General features: G+C 44.1%; 5 protein-coding genes across 5 annotated transcripts in view; all 5 read right to left on the minus strand.

Annotated features, from left to right (window-relative positions):
- Positions 1-9,189, minus strand: part of UGT1A4 (UDP glucuronosyltransferase 1 family, polypeptide A4) — a 66,839-nt gene extending 57,650 nt beyond the window's left edge. The window contains 1 exon segment of the mRNA NM_001205149.1: positions 8,303-9,189. Within this exon segment, the coding sequence (NP_001192078.1) occupies positions 8,303-9,166 (864 nt within the window). The 5' untranslated portion in view covers positions 9,167-9,189.
- The window catches only part of UGT1A6 (UDP glucuronosyltransferase 1 family, polypeptide A6), a 159,093-nt gene that overhangs the window by 57,650 nt on the left and 92,033 nt on the right, over positions 1-9,410 (minus strand).
- The window catches only part of UGT1A3 (UDP glucuronosyltransferase 1 family, polypeptide A3), a 128,937-nt gene that overhangs the window by 57,650 nt on the left and 61,877 nt on the right, over positions 1-9,410 (minus strand).
- Positions 1-9,410, minus strand: part of UGT1A9 (UDP glucuronosyltransferase 1 family, polypeptide A9) — a 171,174-nt gene that overhangs the window by 57,649 nt on the left and 104,115 nt on the right.
- On the minus strand, positions 2,606-3,960 carry LOC114113989 (UDP-glucuronosyltransferase 1A3-like). Its single transcript, XM_042244923.2, has one exon. It carries the CDS (start codon positions 3,935-3,937, stop codon positions 3,005-3,007), a length of 933 nt encoding a protein of 310 aa, XP_042100857.1. The 5' UTR covers positions 3,938-3,960; the 3' UTR covers positions 2,606-3,004.

Here is a 9,410-nt window from a genome sequence, read left to right on the forward strand (position 1 = left end):
CAATAAATGCTGGAGAAGCTGTGGAGAAAAGGGAACCCTCCTACACTGTTGGTGGGAATGCAAACTAGTACAACCACTATGGAAAACAGCGTGGAGATTCCTTTAAAAATTGCAAATAGAACTGCCATATGACTCAGCAATCCCACTGCTGGGCATACACACTGCGGAAACCAGAATTGAAAGAGACACATGTACCCCAATGTTCATCGCAGCACTGTTTATAATAGCCAGGACATGGAAACAACCTAGATGTCCATCAGCAGATGAATGGATAAGAAAGCTGTGGTACATATACACAATGGAGTATTACTCAGCCGTTAAAAAGAATACATTTGAATCTGTTCTTTTGAGATGGATGAAACTGGAGCTGATTATCCAGAGTGAAGTAAGCCAGAAAGAAAAACACCAATACAGTATACTAACACATATATATGGAATTTAGAAAGATGGCAATGATGACCCTGTATGCAAGACAACAAAAAAGACACAGATGTGTATAGCAGACTTTTGGACTCAGAGGGAGAGGGAGAGGGTGGGATGATTTGGGAGAATGGCATTGAAACATGTATACTATCATGTAAGAATTGAATCACCAGACTATGTCCGATGCAGGATACAGCATGCTTGGGGCTGGTGCACGGGGATGACCCAGAGGGATGTTGTGGGGAGGGAGGTGGGAGGGGGGTTCATGTTTGGGATCGCATGTACACCCGTGGTGGATTCATGTCAATGTATGGCAAAACCAATACAGTATTGTAAAGTAAAATAAAGTAAAAATAAAAATTAAAAAACAAAAAGAAAGAAAGTGAAAAGTGAAAGTGAAGTTGCTCAGTCGTGTCCGACTCTTCGTGACCCCATGGACTGCAGCCCACCAGGCTCCTCCATCCATGGGATTTTCCAGGCAAGAGTACTGGAGTGGGGTGCCATTGCCTTCTCTGAATAGACACATCATTCAGATAGAAAATAAGTAAAGGAACACTGGCCTTAAACAACACTTCAGATCACTTAGATTTAATCGATATACATAGACCATTCCATCCAAAAGCAGCATATACACATTCTTTTCAAGGGAACATGGAACGTCCCCCAGGATAGATCACATGTAAGGCCACAAAACAAGTCGCAGCAAATTTAAGAAGACTGAGATCATATCAAGCACATTTCCCAACCATGATGTTATGAAACCAAAATTCAACTACAAAGAAAAAAACTGCAAAAACACAAACACATGGAGGCTAACCAGTGTACAACAACCAATGGGTCACTGAAGAAATCAAAAAGGAAATTAAGAATACTTGGAAACAAATGAAAATGAAAACTCAATAATCCAAAATCTGTGGGAAACAACAAAAGCAGTTCTAAGAAGGAGGTTTATAGCAGTACAAGTGTACATCCAGAAATAAGAGAAATCTCAAATAAATAACCTAACCTTATACCAAAAGTAAATAAATGAATATATGAAATCCAAGACAATATACAGAAAAAAATACAAATAAGAGCTGAAATATAAAAGCTAAATGAAATGAAGAACTATTTTTTTGAAAAGATAAAGAAAATTGATACACCTCAATTTTCTGAAACTTCATCCAGATTTATCTGGAGAAAAAGAGAAACAGTCAAAATAAATCAGAAATGAAACAGAGAAGGCACAACCAACACCACAAAAATGTAAAGGATCATAAGATCTTATTGTGAACAACAATAAACCAAAAAATGAACAAGTAGCAGACATGGACAGATTCCTAGAAATGCACAATCTCCCAAAGCTGAACCAGGAAGAAATGGAAAATAGCAACAGTCTAATTATTGTAATGGAGTTCAGTTAGTATAAAAAGATTCAACAAAAAATGAAAAACAACAAAAACATTGAGACCAAAAGTCGTGAAAGTTAATATAAACTCACTGCATGTGACATGGATGGGCAAAATCATGATTAACTTGGTGGATTAAGAAGCAACTGCCCCCAAGAGTCTTATTTCAATTAAACCCAAATATTCAGGGTTAGCATAAGAAGACTCTGAAACTATGAAGAAAGCAGTAATTCCCATAATGGAAGCTTGGGGTCGGGCGGACTGGGCTGGGGTAAGTTTGATGATGTGGTCAGAATGCTTCCTCTTTGAGACTCAGTTCTCAGCATCAAGTCGCCACCATCACTGTGCTCTTAGGCTCAACTTTACCTCCCCTCCACCCCCACCACTAGCCTTGGAGGACCCCAGTGTCCCATTTGAAGATCTACATGACATGCAATCCGACACTATATGACACCACGTTTTTCTCCAGACACCAACACCTAGTCAGAAGACTTCCGGTCAGCACAGCTCCATCTCTGAAAAGCTGAGTCTATCACTCCTTTCTCCGACCGCAGAGAGCCCAAATTCTCTATCCAGCATTGTCCCACTTCCACTTAATTTATCTGACCTCTCTGAAACTTCTGTTTCCTTTGGGTGTCAGGTCCCCTGTGATCACACCTCAATCTCTTCCAAGACAAAACTGCTAAGGATTATCAGTCAATAAATGCCGGTGGCTAGTTCTCTCACCCTTCAGTTGAACACCTCAATGAAAAATCCCTGATGGGTGGATTCACAGCTCAAGTTCTCTGCTTCTACTCCTCTGGATAAAATTTCACACAGTTATAACAGTACCTTTACAAAGGACAATCATGGTTGAGCCACACCATTTCTTATCAACCTATTATTGCCATTACCTCTGCCTCTCATTCCTCTCAAAGACTATTATAAACTTTTACTACACTACTGGGCATACTTTAACAACTTCTCTCACCAAAGATTGCTAGAAGGAGCTTGAAAGTTAGAAATCTTTAGAAAGATCAGTAGATAAGAAAGAACCTGGAAGTAAGTCGTTTTAAAAAAATATATTTCACTAGGGAATTCTCTGGTGGCCCAGTGGTTTGGATTCCAAGCATTCACTGCCAAGGGCTTGAGTTCAATCCCTGGTGGGTGAACTAGAATCCCATAAGATGCGTGGCAAGGCATAAACATTTTTCTTAATTTCTTTCATTAAAAATAATATGTTCCACTTGAAACACTGATTGAATAAAGGCAGCAGTACACACCTGAGATAACGGTTTCCTGTTGGCACAGTTGATGCCCCCAATGAACACCATGTTGGGCATGATCGGCCGCGGGTAGTCCATCACAAAGTCTCCCCTGAACAGCCACACAGATGCAGAGCCAAAAATCTCCCCCAGCGACACGTCTCTCTGAAGCAGCTCAGAGGCCATATGTGCATAAGGAGTGAAAGAAAAATGGCAAAGGTACTTCAGGGCCAGAGGGTAGAGCATGTTCTTGACCCTCTGGAAGAATGTCATGTGGTCTGAATTGCTTGTCAACAACGCAGGAACATAAGAGAAAGGGTTTGGGCACGCTGTGCCCTCAGTATCTAAGTCACAGGGAAGGAAACGCAAGAAAAACACAGCAGGAATGGACAGGTACTTAGCCAGCACTGCCCCGCAGGGGTAAACAGGGTCCGTTAAAACCACATCGAAGGAACTGGCATTCAGGTCTCTGATCAGGTCCTTGTTATGCAACAGGGCCTCACAAGACCTTGCAAAGACCACAGATGCATTTTTTGTAGCTTCAGCAGTCTTCCAAAACAGTGTTAGAAAATTCACTCTTTCAAAAAACAGATTAAATCGGCCCATCAGGAAGTAATTAAAATCGTCCTGGGTGTAAGGAATGGCGTAGGTTTTCTTGATGAAAAAGTCCTCTGCCTTGACGCGCACATTGACCTCCGGAGCAACGACCACTGCTTGATGACCTCTGGCGTGGAGCTCCCGCACGGCCTCCCGCATGCTGAGCCAGTGGCTGCCCTCCATGGGGACCACCAGCACCTTCCCAGCCTCGGCCCATCGCCCGACGCACACACAGAGCAGGAGTCCAGCCAGCACCTGCCACCAAAGCTGCAGTCCCAGGGCCATCTCCGCACAAACCAGAAGCTACTGAGTCTCTGGTAGAGCTGTGCTGCCTATATTTGTCCCCTTATCTTTATTTTATCATCAAGTCACTTAAGCAAATTGCATGTCATTGGAAGGCAGTGTGCCCTCTATACATTAATCATTATAAGGTAAGTCTATGCCTTTTTTCATCACCTCTGGTTACACCTTGTGGGAAAGATCCCTCCGCCTTATCTTGGAAAAACTCCGATGACTCTGCTGCTTGCTCTGGGGGGCATTCTAGTTCACTCGCTGGCTCTTCATCCAAGACCCAGAGCAAGGCTGTGTCAGCAGGATCCCTTGGTCACCTCCAACCTCTCTGCTAATCAAGTTCTGTTGGGCTGGACTGAACTCTAAGCAGTTACCTGCGCCCCAACCCCCACCCAGATCCTCTGCTGATTTTGACCTTATCTGAGAACTCTTTAAACTCTTTTACCCCAATTCACTGGTGAATTTGGAGCACATCCAGGGAAATACATGATATTCCTAAGACAGCTTTCTCTCAGTAGGGAGGGGACACTGGCTGTCAATTTTCCTCCTGGTCCACCCTGGGACACCTACTGCAATGTTCGGGGGAGAGTCTTTTGATTGGAGCAGATGTCACATATAGAAACATCTGCAGTAGAATGGCTGTTGGACAATTCTGTATCTACTTCATGGAATAAGAGCGACTGTAATCTAAAGTATCAGTGGGCTTAGCAATGACAATAACCCTTAGCAATGACACACTGGGGTCAGAGAGGGCCAGCCCCCAATGTCAGCTCACCCTAGGACAGGAGCGAGCACTCTCCTGGCCTCAAAGAAGGCTCTCTGGATTTCTCTTATGATGCGGATGGTGCCGATCTTCCACTACTCTGCTTAGGAACTGGAGTGTACATGAATCTGGGTCCCTGGTACACCGTATACTCTGCGTTCAGATTTTTCTCCGAGGTCATTTACAGACCTAAGTCCTAATAAGGACAGATTCTTCAGAACTGAGGGGCTCTTGAATTTGTGGGAGCGTTCTCAGGTGGGGCCTGTGCAACAGATTGTATCTTGGGCCCATGAGGTAGCCCTGCTACAGAGACTGATGCCCACGTGGATATCTCCGTATCCTGTCCACCCTGGGGATGATAAGGGCGGGCTCCCTGCGCTGCCCAGTGCTCTCTCTCACTGAGCACCCTCTTGTGCATATATCAGTTCAGATCAGTTCAGTCACTCAGTCGTGTCCAACTCTTTGCGACCCCATGAACCACAGGACACCAGGCCTCCCTGTCCATTACCAACTCCCGGAGTCCACCCAAACCCATGTCCATTGAGTTGGTGGTGCCATCCAACCATCTCATTCTCTGTCATCACCTTCTCGTGCCTTCAGTCTTTCCCAGCATCAGGGTCTTTTCAAATGAGTCAGCTCTTCGCATCAGGTAGCCAAAGTATTGGAGTTTCAGATTCAGCATCAGTCCTTCCAATGAATATTCAGGACTGATTTTCTTTAGGATTGACTGGTTGGATCTCCTAGCTGTCCAAGGGACTCTCAAGAGTCTTCTCCAACACCACAGCTGAGAAGCATCAATTTGTCAGTGCTCAGCTTTCTTTATGGTACAACTCTCTCATCCATACATGACTACTCCAAATACCATAGCTTTGACTAGACAGACCTTTGTTGACAAAGTAATGTCTCTGCTTTTTAATATGCTGTCTAGGTTGATCATAGCTTTTCTTCCAAGAAGTAAGCGTCTTTTAATTTCATGGCTGCAGTCACCATCTGCAGTGATTTTGGAGCCCCCCAAAATAAAGTTTCTCACTGTTTCCACTGTTTCCCCATCCATTTGCCATGAAGTGATGGGGCTAGATGCCATGATCTTAGTTTTCTGAATGTTGAGCTTTGAGCCAACTTTTTCACTCTCTTCTTTCATTTTCATCAAGAGGCTCTTCAGTTCCTCTTTGTTTTCTATCATAAGGGTGGTGTCATCTGCATATCTTAGGTTCTTGATATTTCTCCCGGCAATCTTGATTCTAGCTTGTGCTTCATCCAGCCCAGCATTTCTCATGATGTACTCTGCACCTAAGTTAAATGAGCAGGGTGACAATATACAGCCTTGACGTACTCCTTTCCCGATTTGGAACCAGTCTGTTGTTCCATGTTCAGTCCTAACTGTTGCTTTTTGACCTGCATACAGATTTCTCAAGAGGCAGGTCAGGTGGTCTGGTATTCCCATCTCTTGAAGAGTTTTCCATGGTTTATTGTGATTCACACAATCAAAGTCTTTGGCATAGTCAATAAAGCAGAAATAGATGTTTTTCTGGAACTCTCTTGCTTTTTCAATGATCCAGCAGATGTTGGCAATTTGATCTCTGGTTCCTCTGCCTTTTCTAAAACCAGCTTGAACATCTGGAAGTTCACGGTTCACGTAATGTTGAAGCCTGGCTTGGAGAATTTTAAGCATTACTTTGCTAGCGTGTGAGATGAGTGCGATTGTGCGTTAGTTTGAGCATTCTTTGGCATTGCCTTTCTTTGGAATTGGAATGAAAACTGACCTTTTCCAGTCCTGTGGCCACGGCTGAGTTTTCCAAATTTGTTGTCATATTGAATGCAGCAGTTTCACAGCATCATCTTTCAGGGTTTGAAATAGCTCAACTGGAATTCCATCGCTTCCACTAGCTTTGTTCGTAGTGATGCTTCCTAAGGCCCACTTGACTTCACATTCCAGAATGTCTGGCTCTAGGTGAGTGATCATACCATCGTGGTTATCTGGGTGATTAAGATCTTTTTTTGTATAGTTCTTCTGTGTAGTCTTGCCACCTTTCCTTAATATCTTCTTCTTCTGTTAGGTCCATACCGTTTCTGTCCTTTATTGAGCCCATCTTTGCATGAAATGTTCCCTTGGTATCTCTAATTTTCTTGAAGAGATCTTTAGTCTTTCCCATTCTATTCTTTTCCTCTATTTCTTTGCACTGATCACTGTGGAAGGCTTTCTTATCTCTCCTTGCTATTCTTTGAAACTCTGCATTCAGATGGATATATCTTTCCTTTTCTCCTTTTCCTTTAGCTTCTCTTCTTTTCTCAGTCCATGGAATTCCCCAGGCCAGAAAACTGGAGTGGGTAGCCTTTCCCTTCTCCCAGGGATCTTCCCAACCTTGGGATCAAACCCAGGTCTCCCACATTGCAGGTGGGTTCTTTACCAGCTGAGCCACTAAAAAGCCCAATCTAGCTCTGTACACCCCCACATTTTTCTCCAGACACCAACTCCTGGTCAGAAGACTTTCAGTCAGCACAGCTCCATCTCGGAAAAGCTGGATCTATTATTCCTTTCTCTGATCATAGAGAGCCCAACTTCTCTGTCCAGTATTATTTCATTTCCACTTAATTTATTTGACCTCTCTGAAACTTGTTTCCTCTGGGTGTTAGGTTTCCCGTGATCACACTTCAATCCCTTCCAAGACAAACCACTAAGAATTATCAGGTCAGTAAATATTTTTCACCAGTTCTCTCAGCCTTCATTTGAACACCTCAATGTAAAATCCCTTATGGATGGATTCATAGCTCCAGTTCTGTGCTCCTACTAAGCTGAAAAAGTTGCACAACAGTTACAACAGTACCTTTACAAGGGATAATCATGGTTGAATCACACCATTTCTTGTCAACCTGTTACTGAACGTAATCTCTGCCGCTCATTCCTCTCACAGCGAAAGGAAAGTGAAATTGGCTCGGTCCTGTCCAACTGTTTGTACCCCATGGACTGTCAGGACTGTAGCCTGTAGCCTGTCCCTGGACATCTCCAGGCCAGAATACTGAAGTGGGTGGCTGTTCCCTTCTCCAGAAGGTATTCCCAACCCAAGGATCAAACCCAGGTCTCCCACATTGCAGGCAGATTCTTTACCATCTGATCCACCAGGGAAGCCCCAGAATACTAGGGTGGGGAGCCTATCCCTTCTCCATCAGATCTTCCTGACCCAGGAATCAAACTGGAGTCTCCTGCATTGCAGGTGGATTCTTTACCAGCTGAACTAATAGGGAAACCCTCTCAAAGACCATCACAAACTTTTACTACACTACTGGAGGCATTTTAACAACTTATGTCACCAAAGACTGCTAGAAGGGATTTGAAAGTTAGACTCTTTAGAAACACAGTGGATAAGAAAGAAGCTGGAAGTAAGTTGTTTCCTAAAAATATATTTCACTTGGGAATTCCCTGGTTGTCCAGTGGTTAGGACTCCAAGCGTTTACTGCCAAGGGCTTGGTTAAATCTCTGGTGGGTGAACTAGGATCCAATAAGATGTGAAGCATGGCATACAATTTTCTTTAATTTTTTCGTTGAAAATAATGTGTTCCACTTGGAACACTGATTGAACAAAAGCAGCAATACAGACCTGAGATAATGGTTTCCTGTTGCCACAGTTGAAACCCCCAATGAACACCATGTTGGGCATGATCGGCCGCGGGTAGTCCATCACAAAGTCTCCTCTGAACAGCCACACAGATGCAGAGCCAAAAATCTCCCCCAGCGACACGTCTCTCTGAAGCAGCTCAGAGGCCATACGTGCATAAGGAGTGAAAGAAAAATGGCAAAGGTACTTCAGGGCCAGAGGGTAGAGCATGTTCTTGACCCTCTGGAAGAATGTCATGTGGTCTGAATTGCTTGTTAACAACTTGGGAACATAAGAGAAAGGGTTTGGGCATGCTGTGCCCTCAATATCTAAGTCACAGGGAAGGAAACGCAAGAAAAACACAGCAGGAATGGACAGGTACTTAGCCAGCACTGCCCCAGACGGGTAAACAGGGTCCGTTAAAACCACATCAAAGGAACTGGCATTCAGGTCTCTAATCAGGTCCTTGTTATACAACAGTGCCTCACAAGACCTTTCAAAAGCCAAAGACAGATTTTTCGTAGCTGTCATAGTTTTCCAAAACAGTGTTAGAAAATGCACTCTTTCAAAAAACATATTAAAACTGCCCATCAGGAAGTAATTAAAATCATCCTGGGTGTACGGAATGGCATAGGTTTTCATGGTGAAAAAGTCCTCTGCCTTGATGTGAACATTGACCTCCGGAGACAGGACCACTGCCTGGTGACCTCTGGCATGAAGCTCCTGCACGGCCTCCCGCATGCTGAGCCAGTGGCTGCCCTCCATGGGGACCACCAGCACCTTCCCAGCCTCGGCCCATTGCCCGACGCACACACAGAGCAGGAGTCCAGCCAGCACCTGCCGCCAAAGCTGCAGTCCCAGGGCCATCTCCGCATAAACCAGAAGAAACTGACTTTCTGATCAGGCTTTGCCTCCTATATTTGTTTCGTTTACCTTATGATTAAGTCACCTGAGCAAAATAGCATGTCATTGGAAGCGCTGAGCCCTCTGAACATTAATCATTACAAGATAAATCTATGCCCATGTTTCATCACCTCTGGTTTCACCCAAAGAAAGATCACTCCCCCTTATCTTGGAAAAACTCCTCTGACCTGCTGCTTCCTCTGGGGAG

The sequence above is a fragment of the Ovis aries genome, chromosome 1 (assembly GCF_016772045.2).
Source record: "Ovis aries strain OAR_USU_Benz2616 breed Rambouillet chromosome 1, ARS-UI_Ramb_v3.0, whole genome shotgun sequence".
NCBI classification, from domain to species: Eukaryota; Metazoa; Chordata; class Mammalia; order Artiodactyla; family Bovidae; genus Ovis; species Ovis aries.

Bases quoted from the DNA above. Each gene is read 5' to 3' on its own strand.
- LOC114113989 (XM_042244923.2), bottom strand. From the start codon at position 3,937: ATGGCCCTGGGACTGCAGCTTTGGTGGCAGGTGCTGGCTGGACTCCTG.